The sequence below is a fragment of the Ixodes scapularis genome, unplaced genomic scaffold (genome assembly GCF_016920785.2).
Source record: "Ixodes scapularis isolate PalLabHiFi unplaced genomic scaffold, ASM1692078v2 PGA_scaffold13__105_contigs__length_92229423, whole genome shotgun sequence".
NCBI lineage: Eukaryota > Metazoa > Arthropoda > Arachnida > Ixodida > Ixodidae > Ixodes > Ixodes scapularis.
In genome coordinates, this window is record NW_024609839.1 from 80693874 (window position 1) to 80715514 (window position 21641).

A 21641-nucleotide genomic window follows, 5' to 3' on the forward strand; every position below is an offset into this window, starting at 1 on the left:
AATTATTTTAGATTGAGATTTTACTAATCGCGTGTCGCTTAGTGGGCCAAAAGCAAGATAGTAGAAAGTAAAAAGCCAGCTTTTCGCCACGAAAATTTGAAAATATAACGAACTATTTCGTACCTCCTCTACTTCGTAAGTTCTCCGCCTTTTTCACCGTGATACGTCCGCGGTACCCAAAGCCCCAAAGCACGTAAGCCGGCCCCAGCTCACACATTGAACAAGAGCACTGCGTCACATGGACGTATATGCGCTCGTCAATAGTCAATCCGTCGACAAACATTTAGATTCGCGTTCGTGGCTCACGAGTGCCGTGACGGCACTTATACCATCGCTCGCGGTGGACAAGTTCCACGGCGGGCTCGAAAAGCACCGTGCAAATTCGTGCACCACAAGCACGTCTCAACCACGTGATTTCTCATTTCGCTTTTGAGTCGAGCTGTAGCCTCCTCTATACTTACAAAGCCTGGCAGTTCGACGACGAAGCCATATAGAGTGTCCGGTGGCAGTTTTGGAGCGCGAAGACCTGGTAGCACGGGGCATCAAACAGCCATTTCTCTGGGCACCAGGACGTCGGCGCACAGCTTTTGCAGCGGCGAGGACCCGAAACACACTTGTTCGCTCGGGAGAAGTGTGTTTCGGCGTGTCGCCGCAGCGGGGCGCCAGGCACGTGGCTCTCCTCTCATCCGTTGTCTGCCGCTCCACCTTTTCCAATTCGGCGGCCGCTTCTCGTGGCGATCCTTTAGGCTTTGTCAGTATATAGGAGGCTATGCTCAGACAATGTCCGCACACTGTCTTTTGTATGACGTATGAACGGTGGGACCCCGGGTTAAAGGGGTAATTCCGGCGATATTTTTTAGCTTCCCCAACTAACTATATTCGCGGAATCACCGGCTTTTACCCTTTCCGGTACGCTATTTCGTATCGCAAAATTCGCAATAGTTACGGTGAAATCGGCAAGTGAAAAATACGCCAAAAGCTAACATTCAAACGTATACCCGCCCTTTTCAGCGTCATGACGTGGGGAAAGGCAGGCTTGCAGGTCGAGCGGGCAGGCAGTCTAAAACTGGACTACGTCGAGCATTGTGTTTCGCGCTGCTGCGCGAGTGCTGGAGCCATCTTCTAAAGGCATTCGTTTTGACACCAGTAAACTGCTTGTAACCAGTTGGGAACAAAGTATACGCTCCAAAGAGTGCACTTTGAAAAAAAAAAAAAAAAAAAATGCGTTGAAGACCAAAATTGTAAATTCGATAACTTCGCGAGAAAAAAAAAAAAATATTTGGGCCTAATGTTTGGGTAACTATTCCAGCAATGTTTGTTGGTGCGTTTAGCAAATCTTGAGGCAAACCAGCGGAACTCGCCATTAAGCGTATTTTGAGAAACGTAAACAACATAAGATGTTTCGCGAAAAAAAAAAAAACTATAAATGCGCCTCGGAGCGTTACTCTTTTTTTTTTTTTAGGTGTACTTTTTTTGTGAGCGTATACACGCTTTCCTGTCTGTTCCGTGAGAGTATCGCATTTGTTTCTTGCTCTAAGAAACCGCGTATACGTCTCACTTCGTTACACGCGATGCAGCCTCAGTTTCTTTTCTCTGGCTTAGCAAGGTCTTTACGAGGAAAAAACTGGCCCGGGCGTTATATATATCCTCCTTTGTTTCTGTTGTGTCTGGATTTCAGCGAGGCTCACGGACACAACATTTAAGTGGACGACGGCGGATGCGGCGGAAACGCCGCATAATATACTCGCTTTATTTTCCTTGGGCGTCTAATTGCCGGGGTAGAGGGAGGGGGGCGCTGTAGATGCGGGAAAAGAATGGTGTAATCAACGACGCAACGGTAAAAGAGGAATAAGTGGGGCATTAGGTAAACAAAAGGAGAAAGGTGTCATGTGTCGGGACTTCGGAATATAGTCGCTCGAATAGGCGACAAGCGTGGACTAAGTTTCTTCCGCTGTTGCCGTTTATGTTCGTCAAAATGATTGAAGAGACGTGACGGCCGGTATCAAATTAATCTTGCATTTGAGTGATTTGTTCGCTCTTGCGATGTCTGAACTTTGGAAACGGAGTCGCTTTCATACAGAAAGCTTGAACGCAGTTGCCTTCGGTGATTGCTTGCTTGTTGTTTTTTCCGATTTTTTTTTTTTTTTAGGTATGATTGAACGGGCGTACGCGACGGAATCAATTTAGTTTTTTTTGTCTGGGGAATTTGTTCGCTAAGAAACCAACCCCTTTGCGGTGTTTACTTCTAAGGAAAATGAACTCATGTACTTTTGTGTGTGATGTTTTTTGTGTGTGTATTAATTTCCTAATTATTGGTGTATCGCACGAATCTTAAAAGAGGTAATCATATATGTTTAAGAAGTCTCGTGAAAAAAGAAGGTTGCGTAAGTTTAAGAGGAGGGTTTCGACAAAATACACCTGCGGATTCGTGGGCGGACCCACGCAGGCAGAAAGTGGATCTTGGATTCGGGTGGCGAAATCAACTCGTCGCTGGCGCAAAATCTAGATCAGTCCGAGACCCATATCCATATTTTCCGCCAGGGAGGAGTCGATTTTGCCACCCGGCTTCAAAAATCACTTTCCGCCTGCGCTGGTCCGCCCGCGAAATCCGCAAGTGTAAATATGCCATAAAACAAAAATTTCCAAATATCGACTGGTCTCTTTTTCTTTCTTTTTTTCTTTTTGTTAAACCGTATTGCATCGTTCATGCCAACGGATGTTTATCGGCGTTTTTTCTTGTAAACCCATATTTGTATTTTTGACACCGACAGATGTTTATCGGTGTTTTTCCGGTTAAAACCGGAAAGTCTACGGCCTAACCATCCTTCTCTCTGCTCGTTTCCTACAGCTGCAGTAGGTTAGCCACGTGTTTTTCTTATCTGGAATCGCCTGAAACTCATCTCTGTTACGTCACGGCGCGGTGGTGGCGCGTCGGACGCACTTCCGGTCTGGGGCTGTGGGCGGAAGAGCCCATTTGAGACGTGTATTCCTGCGTTGTTTTGAAAGAAACCAGACAAAAACCTGCCTTCTCGTCAAAATGCTGCGACTGGGGCTGTACCAAAAGTGTCGAGAAAGGTTTGAAGGTCAGTTTTCAGGCGCTCGGTTCGTCCGAGAACGCGGATATGTGCCGTGAAAAGGGAAAACCAGACGCCGTCGGACCACGATTGCTTGGGCGGGAAGCATTTTGGGTTAAATTCACGAATACTACTGGTCATCAAATTTATTTGTTTTGTTCCAAAACGAACGCCGAAAACGGTCAAGTTGTACGGACCACCTGCGGACTACGTTCAGTGCGTCTTCAAGTTCAAACGGTCGCCTGATCGTTCGAACTGTCGTCTGCTCTTTCAAACGTTTCTGCTTGTCGTCTGCTCTTTTACAGGACACCGGCCCGTAGACCAAACGTGGGCCCGGTACCTGCGATAAGAATTAAGTGCGGGCCTTAAAAGACTTAAGTTTGAAGGTTGGTAAGCAGGCTCGACGTAAACAGTAGATACAAGGAGATGTTGATCGTTGTTACCAGTGGCCATCACCGACTTGTTATGCCTGATTCACTTGGTTAGATTCTGCTTGCGATTTTCAGTATCGACGTCGACCATCTCAGCTACGGTTCACGCTTTTACAGTTCGAGCGACGTCGCTACTGAAAATTGAGAGCGAAATCTCATCATGCGAATCAGGCTTTAGCGTACGTTCTGCGGCGTCCACGCGGAATGAATCGCCGCATGTCAGATGATTCACGCGAAGTTTTGCGGTGTAACGAGCCTCGTTAATTTCGCTGACGCTGCTCAAGTAGTCAGACATCGTTAGGAGGACGTGGAATCAACAGTTCCAACGCGAAAAAGAGCGCGGGGACTCACACCGGCGCCGACAACATCGCATTTCAGTGGTTTGTTTATGGGCGACGGCGAGCTTTTTGCCCACACCCCCATCGCGCATGCGCGGCGCCGGTGGCGTCCGCTAGGGGCGCTCCGGGCGCTCCGGTTTGTTTGTAAACATGAGTTGGTGTATACATGCGAGTATTTGAAATTAAATACGGATACTTGTATTTCATTACACAATCTCTCACAAGGGTATAAGCTCAATCAGTTGGAATTCCCACATTTGGCGCCTTCCGCCCATAAACACATTTAAATATTGTTTTTGTCTATTTTTAAATGAACTTGAAGGCTAACTACTCCGCTCCATTTCACCTTACTATGAACCACAGAGAACGCTACGGAGTTGTGGAAGCCAATCCAACGCTGTTATGAGTCCCACGTGACCTTCGAAAGGGGTGCAAAGACGGCAGGGCGCATAGTCACGTGATACGTGAACAGCTCTGGATTGGCTGGGATGGCACGTAGAGTCCTCCGCGGTCCAACCTCAATTTTTACTCTGGCGGATATGACGTTTTTCAGCCGTTTCCTGTCGTTTCGAGAGGCTTTCTACCGTCAAAAACTTTGGGTAAAATGCGTGGCTGCCCTTGCAAACTGCTTATTAGCTGCATGACCGCCACTTTGTAGTTTTTTATTTCTTTGTTTTTTTTTTTGTTTTTGGTTTTAATGTGGCAGGAAGTAAATGCACTTGCAAGCGCAACGTCTGCTTTGTGTGAACAGACCTTAAAAGAACACTGAACTTCCAAAGCATATTTAAGTGCTTAAAGAAGTACGTACGTCAAAAAAAAAAAAATTTTCTCCGTCGTTTTTTTTTTTTTTTTTTTTTTTTAATCGGTGTTTTTGTTTGGAGGTACGTTTTGAGTTTGGAGCGAAACTGAATCTAACTTCTGTCCCAAAATCTAGGTCTTGAGGTAGATGGTATTTTCCGTTTTGCTCTTCACTAAAATGTGTCTCGCGGCGTAAATGTAGCTTTACACCATTTCTTTAGTGAAAATTTCTTTCGTTGCGTGGGTGCATAGACACATTTGAGTGGGGGAGCGAGTTGCGTGGTCCCAAGTTCGTTGAGTTGCGTGAGCGTGTTCATGCGGAACAGAATTAATGCATACCTCCACGAAATGGAACAGTATAACTTTCCGCTATTTGTATTATGGAACTGGAAATCTATCAGGACCCCATCTGGATTTCAGGTTTTCAAATAATATTCCATTGTCAGCAATCTGGATTTCAGCTTTCCAGAAACAATTCCAGTTGCATTTTTTTATTTTTTATAGGACCTTGACATGACAGTTTATATCTCAATCTCCAGAGGAAGAATTTGGCTAGTACAGTTCCAACATCTCGAGAATAATTGGTTTGTGAACTACCGCCTTTTTTTTTTTTTTTTCATGGAACGTTACCGCTCTATGGGATAGTAAGCATTTCTAAAAAAAGAAGCGGCATCTAATGTACTCGTTATTAAATTTACGCCATTTTTTTTTTTTTTGGGGGGGGGGGGAGGGTTTGCTAGTAGTTTCGCCCGAGAGACAATGGTCTCGGCAAACTGAGAATCGTAGGTCTAAAATATTATCACGTGCTTCGAGTCCTGTGCGAACTCTTCACACGGCTTCTTCCATAAAGACCGTTTACTAACCTGGATGGCCCAGTTTGCTGCTTGCGTGACGAGCCTCGCGACCCCCGTTGCTGACAATTCCTCTTCCAGAATTTCGCGGCCGTCTTTCATTTCTTTTTCAAACCAAAACTGAACCCATCGAGTGCACAAATACATTGTCCAAATATCATGAAAACAGAGTCAAATTCAGACGCGCCTCGCCCATAGCAGGAACATAAAGAAAAAAGAAGAAAATAAAGCAATATGGTGGGTTTTAATGACATGATGACGATAGCTGGAAAGAATTTTGCATACAAATTGGGACAAAGCTCCTAGATTAGAGCTTCCTACAAAAAGCAAATTCTTCGATGCGCCGACTGCGTGACGGTGGAGGTTTTAGGAAGTGAATGGCGGCGCATGGCGGAAGACTGAACTGAACGCCGCCATTTTGTTCCAGCTGAATGTGCGATGTCATTTGTATTGGTTGTCGTTACTTGTAAAAAGAAGTATCGAGGGACTTTAATTGGGCACGATGCCGAGTGTCCGTCGACGTGTTGATTGGAGACGAGGCCCAGCCGAAAGTTGAAGCAGGGCTCGTGTCTAATCTGTGTTGTCGCTCGATGTTGTTGGGATGACGACGAAAGGCCATATGACACATACTTTTATTAATCCGGCAGGTGTTGTCAGTACTCAGTAGATTACACGAAAGGACAAAGGTATACAGGACGCTCGTCTCCGTCGAAGCCGCCAGCTCGAGTGTATGGGGAACAGACTAAAGTCACGATGTCTGAATCGGCAGCGTATACATGGGAATCTGTGTTTGACGCCGTTCGTCGTCGACGCAGTGCGTGGAAACGCGTGTTGCCGAACGACCTCAATCACTGGTTCTGATTGCTAAGTGAAATCTGTTGACAAGGCTTCGCTGTGAGAGCTGTTGCCGACTTCGTTAGCGTCCTTTCTCCGCTTCTCTTTTGGTATTTGTGCCGCGTTGAAGTGACGGCAGTTTTTGCGCACCTTTGTTTCGTATACATGTAGAAGGGATCGGCATTTGAGGTTAGGCTAGCATCGTGCAAGTGTCGCATTGTAGGATATTGGTTATTGGAAGCTGCATGCTGTTATATGGAGCTTGCTCATGCTTACCTTCACCTCTTTTGTCTTGTTGTTACAGAAGTGTGTACACTAACGCTTCGATTCCACTTTGGACGGTCTGCATAAATCGCACTCTTAACGTATCGCACTAGGATTTACTACAGAGATACCCGATCGTTCTTTAATAAGATGAAAAGAAGCTAAAGAAGATACATCCTGTTCTTTAATAAAAATGTTGGCAAGCGTCCTAATGCCTTTTGTGCAGCAACGAACGAGGATGCTTGTTGCTATAACACTTTCACTTATTATCACTTCGCTTTAATTTTAGGGTAGACGAAGCGTCCTCTCCTGTTGTGGCATTTTGGAAATTGTCATATTGTCACGGGTGGTGACTAGAGCCACTCGATATGGCAGCGTAGCTGCCAGAGTAGCGCCACGCTTTTCCCTGTGCCGCCTCTCAAGGTGATTGGTCACACGCGGTACCATAGCAACGAGCTGAGCTGGCTCGGTTTCCTTAGCAACCGAGTGACTACTCGTCACGTGACCTCGCAAAAGCCGTGATGTCACCGGTAAGATGGCAACGCCCAGAGGTGGTGGATACGAGTTTGTTCGGTGCGCGGTAGTCGTAATGTGCCGCTGCTTGCCGACGATTTCGGACTTCTTTGTGCTCTCTGACGCAGGTAAAACGTGAAGATCTGAAAGGATGATACTTTATACCCTTTCTGTGCAAGGTCGGTCTGGATATTAGCACCTGTGCGACAGCATCAGTCATGTCGCCGTAGCGGTGCTCGCATTCCTGGATGTGTTCGAGGATCGATAAGACACTTTGCATGCAATTTTCGCAAACTCCTAGCCTTGTTTGAACGTTGGAATGTCTGAGAATCAATGCGAATTGCATGCGTCGCATGTTGGACCTTGGGGAAGTTGTTTCAGCCCCAGGTAACCGCGTAATCACAAACTTTTAGCGAGGAAGCTCCTGCGATTTTTACGTTTTGTATTAATCAAAGATTTTACTATGTAGCTTTTAGGATAACATTTTCGCATTTTCTAGCTTCCTTTGATTGTTGGCATTTCTGAGAATTTAAACGAAAGGTATACGTCGTGTGTAGGACCGAATAATCACAGCAACTTTAAGCGAGGAAACGCCTGCGACGTTTAACCTTTTGTACTAATCGACGATTTCACGAATTGACAGTTCTGAAGACTTCGATAAACGTCCTTTCGTTGCAATAGCTTGCATTTGATCGCAGTGTTTTTTTGTGTTGTTTTTTCAAGTGACAAGCTGGCGTTTGCTCAAATGACGTATATGAAATGACCTGCTCTATAAGAATGCATCAACACACACTATTAAATTTATATGCTCAGAGGTGTGTTCGTCTTTCTAATTAGCAAGTCACAGACAATTATTTTTTACGAGTGTAATATTTATTTTGTGTAGCTGGGCCCGTTTTGTACTCATTGATGTCCGTGTGCTATGATGCTATCATCATGTGTGAATGGTTCTCAATATCCTCTTTGCACTGCCTACAAAAGCCAAAATGAATGTCGGCCGACCCCAGCTCACGCATTTAACACGAAAACTGCGTCACTCAGACGTATGCGCTCGTCAGCAATCAATTCGTCGATGAATATTTGAATTCGCGTTCGTGGCCAATGAGTGCACATGAGTGCACTTGCGAATGACAAGTTCTATGGTGTGCTTAAAAAGCACGGTGGAAGCTTTGGGTCATCGCACCGGTGTCCTAGCATGTCACGACCGCGTGATTCCAGTGTTCTCTTTTGGGTTGAGGATTAAAGCTAAAAAAGAAGTTAAAGAATCATTTCATGGCCTCTTTAACACGGGTATGCGTGAACCAGATAAAAAGATTGACATTTTGCATGCCGGTAAACTTTCGGACGACCACTGGGCCTGTCGGCAAGACCACCTCATATCCGGCGTCCGTCTCTTGTGATGGCGTTAACAATCCTCTGTAGACCATCATGCTGTCCTTCCTGGTTTAACCCCGTCAACTGTTCATCGCTTAAAACAAGGGTGATACCGTCGTCGACGTCGCTCCCCGCCAGTCGGTGAGATAATTTCATCTTGAGTGAATGATTGGGTCTTGAAGAAGTATGGTGCGAAGCATACATTCTCTTACTATGGGGCAGTCGAGCAGCAGTCATGTCCCAAGGCAATCGTCCTGTCGCGGCCGGCGTAATCGGATTTTGTTCCATAGGAGCGAAGTCCGAAAGTACAAGGACGGTACCTTCGTCCCACGAAGCCGCCGCCATCCCGGCAGCGTGGAAAACCACTCGCCTCTGATGGCACGCAGCAAATCGTCTCATTTCACAGAAGAAACAGGCACCGCTCCTCCAGAGGCCCGTGCCGTACCGCCATGCAAAGCGGCTTTTAGGTCTTTTACTATTTTTCAATTAACGAATGGAGATATCAACTAGATAAAGGTTGCCGCCCGGCGTCGCTAGCAGTACGGTTACCATAGAAACCTCCCAGGCCCAAAATGGAGATCACTATAGGCGCTTCTGACGTCGTGTATCTAGATAATTTTGCGTCGTGTCGCTACTCTGGCAGCTACGCTGCCATATAGAGTGGCTCTAGGGGTGACCAATAAACAAGAAATAAACAGGAATAAAGAAACGTTTAATGTGGCGAACTTGTGCCAAAAATAAAAGGGTACAAAAGATAATAAGAGAGCGTCGCGGGCGTCGAAGTCGGCGTAACAGCAGAGTCGAACGCTGGGGCGAAACTGACTCCGCTCGTCTTGCGGAATCCCTTATGTACCCTCGTGGGTTTCTGGATCGTTCGGCGTAGAAGGTTAGGTGTGTAGAACATCCTAACCTCGAATCAGTAAGACGGTTCTCGAATTCACTAGAACATCAAATTACACTGTCAACAAAAATGTGTAGTCGCGGCCAGGAATCGAACCCTGGCCTTCTGCGTGGGAGGCAAGCGCGATAACCGTTAGTCCACGCGCGCGCTGCCTACTTGGCCAGCTGCGCGCGTGGCATTACTCCCCCCTTTAAAAAGTGCATCGTCCCGATGCAACCTAAAAACAAAACGAAGCAAATAAAACAGAACGGTAAGCTAAAGGGCCATTTGGAACAGATAAGGTCCACAGTCCTATCGAGCGTAATACGGCTTCAGTCGCACGGCGTGGACGACCTCAGGTCGTGGTGGGCGGCGTGACGATGTTTGTGTTCCGTCGGGCATCACCTCGTAGTTCAGCTCGCCGAGGCGACGAAGTACCTTGTATGGTCCAAAGTACCGTTTCAGCAGTTTCTCACTGAGGCCGCGGCGACGGATGGGCGTCCACGCCCACACCCTGTCTCCGGGCTGGAAGTCAACGTCCCTGCGACGAAGGTTGTAGCGGCCCGCGTCGACGCGTTGCTGGTCTTGAATCATGAGTCGGGCGAGCTGGCGGACTTCTTCGGCGCGTTGAGCAACCGCCTGGGCGTCGTCACTCTCATTGTCAGATGGCTCATGGGGCAGCATTGCGTCCAGCATGGTCGTTACCTTCCGACCATGTACCAGCTGGAAAGGTGTGAATCCAGTGGTCTCTTGAACCGCCGTATTGTAGGCGAACGTGACGTAGAGCAACACCTCGTCCCACGTCTTGTGCTCAACGTCGACGTACATAGAGATCATGTCGGCAATTGTCCTGTTGAGTCGTTCCGTCAGCCCGTTGGTCTGCGGATGGTATGCGGTGGTACGACGGTGGCTGGTGTGACTGAGCCGGAGAATTTCTTGGGTCAGCTGTGCCATGAACGACGATCCGCGATCTGTAATCAGAACTTCGGGAGCGCCGTGCCGGAGGACAATGGAATCGAGGAAAAACTTGGCGACTTCAACCGCATTCCCCGAAGGAAGGGCTTTCGTTTCTGCGTACCGCGTGAGATAATCTGTGGCGACGATTATCCAACGGTTTCCCAGGGTCGACGGCGGAAAAGGACCAAGTAGATCCATTCCGATCTGCTGGAACGGTGCAGTTGGCGGAGGAATTGGCTGCAGGAGACCTGCCGGCTTCGTCGGCGGTTTCTTGCGTCGCTGACACTCGTGGCGGGTTCGGGTGTAGTGGTGGACGGTTTTGGGGAGCTTGGGCCAGTAATACTTTTCACGAATACGGGCCAATGTCCTGCTGTATCCAAGGTGTCCGGACGTCGGGTCGTCGTGACATGCTTGAAAGATCTCCTCTCGAAGGTCGGTCGGGATTACCAGCAGCCACGGCGAGTTGTTGTCCCCGAAGTTCTCTTTGTAGAGTACACCTTGTCGAATGGCGAAGGTTGGCAGGGCTCGTGAGAAAACACGGGGCACGGTACTCACGCGCCCTTCCAGGTGCTCCATTAAGGCGCGCAGCTCCGGATCGTCTCGTTGACGTCGTGCCATGTCATCGGTGTTCACTGCCCCTAGGAAGCACTCGTCGTCGTCGTCGTCGCTGCTGCCGGGAGGTGTTTCGACAGGGGCCCTGGACAGGCAGTCAGCGTCGCTGTGCTTGCGTCCCGACTTGTAAACTACAGTCATGTTGAACTCTTGTAGCCGGAGGCTCCATCGAGCGAGGCGTCCTGACGGGTCCTTGAGGTTCGCAAGCCAGCAGAGCGAGTGGTGGTCCGTGACTACGCGGAACGGGCTTCCGTACAAGTACGGACGAAACTTCGTAATTGCCCAGACGACCGCAAGCCATTCCTTCTCAGTCGTGGAGTAGTTTCTCTCTGCCTTGGACAGTGTCCGACTTGCGTAGGCGATGACTCGCTCGGTGCCTTGTACCGCGCCAAGTCCGGCGTTACTTGCGTCAGTGTGAATCTCGGTGTCCGCATCCTGATCGAAATGTCCAAGAACCGGAGGCGTCTGGAGTCGTCGCTTCAGCTCGTCGAATGCTTGCTGCTGTTCCTCTGCCCATTGGAACCTCTCGGCGTCCTTCGTGAGGTTTGTGAGTGGTGCGGAAATCCTTGCGAAATCCCGAACAAAGCGGCGATAGTAGGCACAAAGTCCAAGGAATCTTCGCACGGCCTTCTTGTCTGTCGGCGCTGGAAATGACGCGACGGCGCGAGTCTTCTCTGGGTCGGGGCGAAAGCCTTCGTTATTAACCACGTGACCTAGAAACTTCAATTCGTCATAGGCGAACCGACACTTTGACGGCTTGAGGGTGAGTCCGGCGGTCCGTATGGCTTGAAGAACAGCACGGAGTCGTCGCAAGTGCTCGTCGAAGTCGCTGGAAAACACTACGACGTCATCGAGGTAGACGAGACAGCTGCCACTTCAGTCCTGCCAGTACGGTGTCCATGACACGCTGGAAAGTTGCTGGCGCCGTGCATAGTCCGAAGGACATCATCTTGAACTCGTACAGCCCATCCGGCGTGACGAATGCTGTCTTCTCTCGGTCCCGTTCGTCGGCTTCGATCTGCCAGTAGCCGCTCTTCAGGTCCATCGATGAGAAGTATCGAGAGTGGCGCAGCCGGTCTAACGTGTCGTCGATGCGGGGAAGTGGGTAGACGTCTTTCTTCGTCACCGCGTTCAGCTGCCGGTAGTCCACGCAGAACCTAAGCGTTCCGTCCTTCTTCTTAACTAGTACGACTGGAGAAGCCCAAGGACTGCTTGATGGCTGGATTATGTCGTCGTTCAGCATCCCTTGGACTTGCTCCTGGATCACCTCCCTTTCTTTGACGGAGACTCTGTACGGCGATCGACGCACAGGGCGCGCGTCGTCCTCGGTAACGATTCGGTGCTTCGCAACGGCAGTTTGGCGCACCCTCGACGACGTCGCAAAGCAGTCGCGGTACTCGGTGAGGAGGTTAATCAGCTGCCGTCGTTTTGGGCCCGGAAGCTTAGGGTCAATGTCAAGCTGCGCTGGCGACCTACTGCCTTGCTGAGGTGGTGATGATTCTTCAACAAACGCGGCGATTTCGGCGGAGTTCCGAAGTTTCTCGACGTGGCCCACAGCGGCACCTTTTGTGAGGTGTTGCGTTTCATTTCGGAAGTTCGTCACGAGGACCACAGTCCGCCCATCCTGAAGTTCAGCTACTCCTTTTGCGAGGCCTATTCCTCTTCCTAGGAGCAATTGAAGGTTGCCTTCCAAGACAACTGCGCCGGAGGTAGCTGTATCGGCCACGACGGGTATGACAACACTTGATCGCGGTGGCAGGTTCACGTGGTCGGCAGCGACTCGGATGGCGGCTGACGCTGTTTAAGGTTTCTCTGAAGGTGGCACAGGGGTTCGCAGCGTCAATCTGTTTTCACGAAGGTCGATGGCGGCGCCGTATTCAGACAGAAAGTCCATGCCGAGAATGACGTCCCTGGCACAGTCTTGTACAATGACAAATTTCACAGGGCACGTCTCCCCATGGATCTTGATGCGAGCGGTGCATCTTCCGACTGGTGTGATGCCCTCCGGCGGTTCGTATTTGAGGTCCATCCCACGGCGTCGTCACTTTTCGCAGGCGGCGAGAGAGCCTCCCACTCAAGACTGAGTAGTCCGCTCCGGTGTCCACGAGTGCCGATCCGTCGAGGCCGTCGATAACAACGTTTAGGCTGTTGGACACCGTTGCAGGGACGTCGGTACGATGCTGGGCGTCGGTAGAGTGGGAGCGCTCCGGCGTTCTTGGAGGCTGTTTGCTTCCGTCGTTTTCGGCAACGTCACCTCCAGGCGTTGCCGCACTTAGTTTTCCCGGCGACGCAGGGGAGATAGGCTCTCTCGGCGGGGTCGTTGCGCTGGGAACGCTGAACGTCGTGGTGATGGGGAGCGGGCTTCACGGCAGAGAGACGACACTGGGGAGGGCGAGCGTCGGAGGTACTCCTCAATGTCGCGAGGGCGTTTGTCGTATCTTGGGCGCGGGTCGCTCGGGTGGAACCCGCGCAGCCCCAGTTGTCTGTAGGGGCATCGACGGTAAATGTGGCCAGCTTCACCGCAGTGATAGCACAGGGGTCGTCGATCCGCTGTCCTCCACACGTCGGTCTTTCGTGGCGCTGCCTGTTCTGGGTGGGCGTGCGCCCGATCTTCCTGGCGTCGGGGAAACTGCGGCGCTGGAGGTTCACGTCGGGGTGGCGCGGTGTACGGGTGAGCAGGGGGCGGTGGTCGTCGAGTAGCTGCGGCGTAGCTCAGTGTCGGTTGTTCGGGAGCGGCGTTGACAAGAGCTTGTGGCTGCAGCGCCTTCTGAACTTCTTCCCGGACAATCACGGCGATTGAGGGCGAATCCGGGCTTGCGGCAGCAGGAAGAAGCTTCCTGATTTCCTCCCGCACGACGTCCCGGGTGATGTCGCGGAGGTCCGGGCCGGTGCAGCTGGAAGTCGAGAAGGCAGCGACGCCGGGAAGTCGCTGGTAATGGGAGGCCCGTGCTTGAAGGGCCCGTTCGATGTTTGTGGCTTCCTTGACGAAATCTTCGAAGGTGGCTGGGGGTTGCGGACAAGGCCTCCGAAGATGGTCTCTTTCACCCCTCGCATCAGGAACCGCAGCTTCTTCTCGTCAGGAGCGTTTGGGTCGGCGCGGTTCATGAGGCGGAGAACGTCCTCGACGAAACTTGTGACGCTCTCGTTTGGCCCTTGGCTTCTTGCTTGAAGAAGTTCCTCGGCCCGCTGACGTCGCTGCTGGCTGGCAAACGTGCGTCGAAGTTCCGTCTGGAAGTCTTGCCACGACGAAATTGACGCTTCGTGGTTCTCGAACCAGGTGCGTGCCGTGCCTTCCAGAGCGAAGTAGACGTTCTGAAGGCACTGCTCCGGAGTCCATGCGTTATGGCGAGCAACTCGTTCGTAATGTTGCAGCCAATCTTCAACGTCCTCGTGTACCTCCCCGTGGTATGGCGTCGGAGTCCGGGGTGCGACGGGAAGGTATACGACGGCGGCGGCGCACGGGTTCTGCGACGACTGGTTGTCCATCGTCGGCTTCGTTGGCTGCCTGGTCCGGGGTGGCAGAAGTCCGTGTTCCGGGGGTAGACCTTGGGTGCGGCGACTGGATCGGGTCTCGATCTGGTCTTCGCTCGGTCCTCGGGAGGCTGGGTCCGGACTTGCACTGCGGGAACTCGGAGGGGAGCGCTGCACGGGCATGCGGGTACCCCGCACCTCCACCAAAATTTCACGGGTGGTGACCAATAAACAAGAAATAAACAGGAATAAATAAACGTTTAATGTGGCGAACTTGTGCCAAAAATAAAAGGGTACAAAAGGTAATAAGGGAGCGTCGAAGTCGGCGTAACAGCAGAGTCGAACGCTGGGGCGAAACTGACTCCTCTCGCCTTGCGGGATCCCTTATGTACCCTCGTGGGTTTCTGGATCGTTCGGCGTGGAGAACATTCTAACCTCGAATCAGTAAGACGGTTCTCGAATTCACCAGAACATCAAATTACACTGTCAAGAAAAATGTGTAGTCGCGGCCAGGAATCGAACCCTGGCCTTCTGCGTGGGAGGCAAGCGAGATAACCGTTAGGCCACGCACGCGCTGCCTACTTGGCCAGCTGCGCGCGTGGCATTATCCACTATAATCGAGGGGGACATTGTTAATTCTTGTCTGTGCGATTATGCCTTGAGCTTCTTGAAGATCCACACAATCACTTGGAGTCCCTCTATCCCTGTCTTCAATTGCAAATTAAAAAAGGGGACTGAAAAAACGGATATAACTTAAAAAGCCCATGAAACGAATTTTGGGCTGGGATAAATCAATTTAGATTGGAATTTTACTAATAGCAAACCGTTCAGTGGGCCAAAAGAAAAAGGATAGAAAGTCAAAATTCTGACTTTCGCTACGAAAATTTGAAAGCACAGCGGACTATTTTGTACATCCTTCCCTTAGTAAGCTCTCTCCCTTTTCACTGGGATACATCCGCGGTCCCCAAGGAGCGTCACCGGGACCAAACGCACGTCACGCGACACCGGACCTCACTTTTTTCCCTTCACCCCCAAGCTGACGTTGTGGTGGAAGCTAAGTGCTTGCCGGACCAATCAGCCGCCTCCCTTTCATGATCTGGCCTCATTCTCTGCGGGTGGGTATGTGCGAGAGAGCGTGATCACGTGACAAGAATGTGGCTGGCCCAACTAGCACGTAGCTCCCACAGCACTGTCAGCTTCGGGGTGAACGGTGTGGGGAAAGCAACTTTTGTCTGAATTTTGAGCGACGGGCTAATCTTCCAGGAAGAGAATGGCTGTGTCCGGGTACACTAACGACAGTCCGAGCAAGAGGGGAGTCCCTCCTTTCCGCCTTCTTGAACTGTTTGGTAGAATGCGCGATTAATGAGCTGAGGAGGAAAGCTAAACAGGAAAAAGTTGGAAATGTGTTTCATCACCCCTTTAAACCCACTTTTTTTTTTTTTTTTTTTTTTGTTTAGAAGTGCCTATTTAGATTTTCTGAATATGTTGTTCGGGTATGCGAAAAAAGACATTTTTTTTCAGGGGCTTCATGTTGTAAAGAACTGCTCTGTGGAATTGATGAGTGTCAAGCCTCCATTTGCGCTGGACATCAATGTGCGCGACAGTGTGACTGCAGTCGACTTTACCAAAATGAACAATATTTTTTTTCTCTCCGAAGGGAAAGGGGGGGGGGGGGGGTCGTAGATTAAAAATGTAACGATTTACAAGTAATCCGTTAAGTAAATATGTAAGTAAATTACCTTAACTCTAAAAATGTGTAATTATTCCGTTACAAAATTACTAATAAATGTAAGGGATTACAAGTAATTACGTTACTTGTAACGGATTACGTACAAGTATGGTTTAGTGTATACACTAACTCAACTCTGTGACGTCACGGCGCGGTGGTGGCGCGTCGGTCGCACTTCCGGTCTGGGGCTGTGGGCAGAAGTTCCCATGGCAGACGTGTATTCCTGCGTATTTTTGGAAGGAACCAGACAAAAACCTGCTTTCTCGTCAAAACGGCGCGACTGGGGCCGTGCCGAAAGTGTCGAGAAAGGTTTGAATGTCAGTTTTCACGTGCTCGGTTCGTCCGAGATTCTGAATATATGCCTTGAAAAGGGAAAAGCAGACGCCGTCGGACAACGACTGCTTGGGCGGGAAGTACTTTGGGTTGAATTCGCGGATACTTGTGATAATTAGATTTATTTGTTTTGTTCCAACATGAGCACCAGAAAACCGTTAAGCTGTGCGGACCACCTGCGGAGCACGTTCAGTGCGTCTTCAAGCTCAAACGGCCACCTGATCGTTCGAACTGTCGTCTGCTCTTTGAAATGTTTTGTCGTCTGCTCTCTTAGACGACGCCGGCCACCAAATGTTGGCCCGGTACTTGCGATAAGAAATAAGTGCAGGCCTCAAAAGACTTAAGTTTGAAGGTTGGTAAGCAGGCTCGATGTAAACAGTAGGTACAAGGAGATGTTGATCGTTGTTACCAGTGACCGTCACCGACTTGTTATGCCTAATTCGCTTGGTCCGATTCTGCTTGCGATTTTCTGTATCGACGTCGACCACCTCAGCTACGGTTCACGCTTCTGCAGCCCGAACGGCGTCGCGACTGAAAATTGCGAGTAAAATCTCAACTTGCGAATGAGGCTTTAGCGTCCATTCTGCGGCGTCCACGCGGAATGGATCGCCGCATATTACATTATTCACGGGAAGTTTCGCGGTATAACGAGACCCGGTAATTTCGCTGAGGCCGCTCAAGTAGTCAGACATCGTCAGGAAGACGTAGAATCAACCATTCGAATGCGAAAAGGGGCAGGGGGACTCCACCGACGCCGATAAAATCGCATTTCAATGGTTTGCTTATGGGCGACGGCGAGCTTCTTGCCCACACCCCATCGCGCATGCGCGGCGCCGGTGGCGTCCGCTAGGGGCGCTCTGGTTTGTTTGTAAACATGAGTTGGTGTATAGTTTCCTAACCGTTCTACTTATTCGCAGACGCTGGAGTCCTACCTGGCTGGTTTCCGGTTCCTGGTGCTGAGCAACGCCTTCATGATTCATCGTGGCTTGCGGAGTAGCAACTGGAATGCCCCGTACCGCAATGCCGAAAAGAGACACAACTATCAGGTTTTCCTCAGGTTCCGAAGGACCCTGCAAGAGCGTTACGGGAGAGGCATGGAGTTCACATGAACGGCGTGAACATTCCTCAATCATTTCTGGGGGGTTTGTTGTAAGCGTTTCGGTTAAAAAGCCTGAGGCTGCGAAACGACAAAGGTAAGGTCATGTCTTGTGACATGAAATGGTGTACAGCGTTGATGGCAGAAAAATAGTACCCAAACAGGTTTTTGGGTTGTAATCCACGCGACAGATTTAATCTGTGGAGATCATTGATGGCGCGGTGGATACTGTGATTAGTGTCATCTTGATGGGGACTGGTCCTTGGACTGATGATCCCTAGACAAATGATCATTCCCAAAGGAATTCCCGGAGTGGACTCCGAAGTGATTCCATGAAAATATTCCACAGTGGTTCCTGTAGTGGTTCCTTGAGTAGACTGCGGAGTTGACCCTGCAATGGATCCTGCAGTGAATTATGCGGTGAATACTGAAGTGGACTGTAGGTGCGCTCTGCACTGGACTATGCAATGGATTCTGCAGCGGTTTCTGAAGCGAATTTTGAATTGGACTCTTGAGTGGACTGCGAATGGGACTCTGCAGTAGACTCTGAAATGGATTCTACAGTGAATTCTGAAGTGGATTCTATAATGGACTTTTGAGTGGACTGCTGACTCTGCAGTGGAGTCTCCAGTGGGCTCTGCAGTGCGCTCTGCACTGCGCTCTGCACTGCGCTCTACAGTGGGCTCTACAATGGGTTCTACAGTGAGCTTTACAGTGGCCTCTACAGTGGTCTCTACAGTAGTCTCTATAATAAGCTCTGTAGTATAGCTCTGTAGTAAGCTCTGTAGTGGGCTCTGTAGCGGGCTCTGTAGCGGGCTCTGTAGCGGGCTCTGTAGTGGGCTTTGTACTGAGCTCTGAAGTGAACTCAGCAGAGGATTCTGAAGTGGATTCTGGAGTGAACCCCAGAACCCTTGGGTCCAGAACTTACTCTTGTGTGCCCTCTCAGATGACCCTTGGTGTTGTTGAACGGAGATCGACTGACGTCTGGTGCGTGGACAGTTTTCGAAACGTGCAAGTCCTTTGCGTTTCTTTGGTGTTCATGACCTGTATATGTGAACTGTCATGTGTGTGAGGACACGAGATAACGCTGACTTGTTCACCGAGTGGGCGAGGAACAGCTTCGTGGATTTAATGTGGATTCTTGCAGAAAGAAATGTCAGAGCCAGAGCACCAATCGTTGGTGAAGGTCGCCAGCCAAAGACTTTCGGCAATGTGTAAAGTCTTATTATCAGTGTATGGGACTGCAAGAAAATTCGCAAGGGGAGGTTCGTGGTTCACTGTGTTTAACGGAATGAATGTTCAACCGAACGTATGCACAGCACATCACGGATGGGGTGTCCTTGGCCGTGTCGTTTTAACCAGAAAACTGTCGCAGACTACAGGATGGAATTACCAGTTGTGACGAACGGTACTTACCTGACGTTACAGCCGGCATTATGCAAAGCCTATGGAAGCACTTACTATCAAGTTGACAACGGTTCTACCCTTCAATCATCGTAAGTGATGTCAACGTTTCAAAGCTATTTGGAAAATAAAAGTTAGTGGAGGGAGCTCTATATTAGGGAAGCACCTTTCGGTCCCGTTTTCCTAATTTTTCCGCGCTGGAACATAGCTTGAGGTGGTTTAGATTTGAGGAGCCTCACGCGCAATAAACGCAGCGCAGGTGTCTCACAGATACTCAGGGACAGCAAAACTATGTGTCTCTTTTTCCAGTCTTCTGGCAAGCAGAGTACCCAGGCACCCACACACAGCTTCTGTTCACCACACAAAAGCCTTTATGGCCAGTGACGGTGACACAGTAGCGAACTAGATTAAACGCAATCTAAGATAGGTGGTCATGGAGGCACATGAAAGGTGCCACATCCAAAGCCGTGGAAGCTGGAGTACCAGTAGCCGAAATCTTGGCAGCAGCCGACTATAATCCTGAGACGCAACAATCAGTCACTTTTAATCGACGCCAGCCAGACCCTTGGGGGCACATTATGGGGTTCAGGTGTTGAGTGTACATGCCGAAGCTTTGAACAAGCAGCTGCGAGCTTGGTAGTAAGTGCGACAGAAACTAAAGTATAATTATCAGTTCGGACGAACGGTTGCCACCGCTTACGAGGAAACACATTGGCACACTCAATCAGGTTGCCCTGGGAAAAACGAAAAATTTTTTTTTCGATCTTCGTATAAATCATATTGAGGTTTTTGCAGAATTTTTTAGATTAAATCGATGCACTCTGCAAGAAAGTGTCTCTCATAACGGGAACTATTTCAAGCAAACGATAAAAGCGTGATTTGTAAAATGCACGCACATCTGAGGTGTACTAGGGCACCAGTGGTAATAGCAGTCGCAACGTAGTCGAACACACTCAAACGCAAATGTGGGAACCAGCCTTGACTATCAAGTGCGCCCTGCTCATCCGTTTTCATGTCGCAGGTCGAGGGACCTTCTGGCATCGAGGATAGCCGGCAGCCACGAGTGGCTACGAGTGCCAAAGGCGCAGGACGAATAAAAGAGATAAAGAAACATGAGCCGTTCCACTCTGTGAAGGTAGATGACCAGCGAGGCTGTTTAGCACACGACGCAGACAGGCAACAAGACATGAGCGACGGGACCGCCACGCCGGGAGAGCGGAAGGAAAGGAAACTAGGCACGCAAGCGCTTGGAACGACGACAAAGAGAGGGCGGTGCAAGCGTAGACATGGCCGCCGCAGGTCGCACAGTGGCAAATCTTTGAGAAACCTTTATTATCTACCTGAGGGTCTACTGATCTTGAAAATTGTGCCTATTGATAACTAATCTACTGAATCGCCCTATTGCTAAATTACCCAAGCATCAAGGAGAACATAGAGAATGGTGTTCCACGCGCCGTAAGTGCGGGCATCGGCAGTTGTAATTGTTCTAAAGCAAAAGCCTAAGACAAATGGCATCTTGCACACGCGTTCGTCAACACCTTATTTTGGTTGTTTACTTCAAATATTTTATATGGGGAAGCTAGTTATGCGCGTGCGGCTGTGTGAGCGTAGAGTTTTCGGTTTCAAACAGCTTCGCTGTACTGTGTTTTTAGTGCGTGCATGCACGGGACTCCTCAAATCTGTACCGCCATGATCGTACCTTTCAAAAGTTCATCGAGCAACAGTGGCGGTCGCCATTTCTTGTGCACGAGATGTGTGATTGGCTCCCGAGTCCTTGCCGAACGCTTACGCTGCACTCGTGTCCAACACATGCTCAAATGCCCAAACAATGACGGACTCGGATAATTTGTGCAGCAGCTACTAGGCGGCGCGCACTTTTGGAAAGGGCTTATTCTATGCTCCACAAGCAGCTCGAAAAGACATTTGACAACGGACACTTCCCTAAAGGGGAGCGCCTAGCTCCACCTATACATTTATTTTCCAAGTGGCTTTGAAACGTTGATAACGTTGACATCAATTCCCGTGATCTAAGAAAAAAAGCAGATGAGAACCTGATAGAAATGGCGACAAGGGCTGATTAGGATAAATTCTTGAGGGTTGTGAAGATGGATTCCTGAGTGAGTATTGTTGGAAGTTAGCGTGCATTGCAATTTTAAGCGTCTTCTAATCGCTGAATGAGTTGCGCTGCTTTTTGATTACCCTGGAGTACGGTGTTATAGGATGGTTGACTTTTCAATTCTTCGTGCTGTTTTAAATAGAGGGAACGCAGTCGTTCAAAGTAGCTTTTTACTGAGCTGGACCTTTGTCCGTCGTCTGCTACGTTTTGGATGGGTGTCTGCGCACCTCGCCAGTTCAAATACTACTTTTATTTTTTTTTATAGAAGGTGTGATGGTAGTAAGACGGCGGTGTATTGGTGCGACCCGAGATACGAAACATTCAATTATAGTTCAAAGTCTTCAATACTTAGAGTTCTTCAATGACGACGTTGGCAGGGTATGTTCACATGGCGCCGCCATCTTCGTGCTTTGGGGGGGGGGGGGGGGTTAAGCTTTGTTAAGTTGTGCCCATTGTTACCAGAGTGACTCCCGCACATGAATGGATGAATGGTCGCTAACGGGTGTACCCGTTATAAGGGCTGGTAGCTTGCGCCACCTAGCTTAGAAATCAAAAGTATGAGTTTT

At 49.6% G+C, this 21641-nt stretch overlaps 1 protein-coding gene across 1 annotated transcript in view; it reads left to right on the plus strand.

Annotated features, from left to right (window-relative positions):
- The window catches only part of LOC8032952 (beta-1,4-glucuronyltransferase 1), a 38182-nt gene extending 20105 nt beyond the window's left edge, over positions 1–18077 (plus strand). The window contains exon 3 of the mRNA XM_029984379.4: positions 17377–18077. Within this exon, the coding sequence (XP_029840239.2) occupies positions 17377–17568 (192 nt within the window). The 3' untranslated portion in view covers positions 17569–18077. The remainder of the gene's footprint in view (positions 1–17376) is intronic.
- Positions 18078–21641: the final 3564 nt, after the last annotated feature.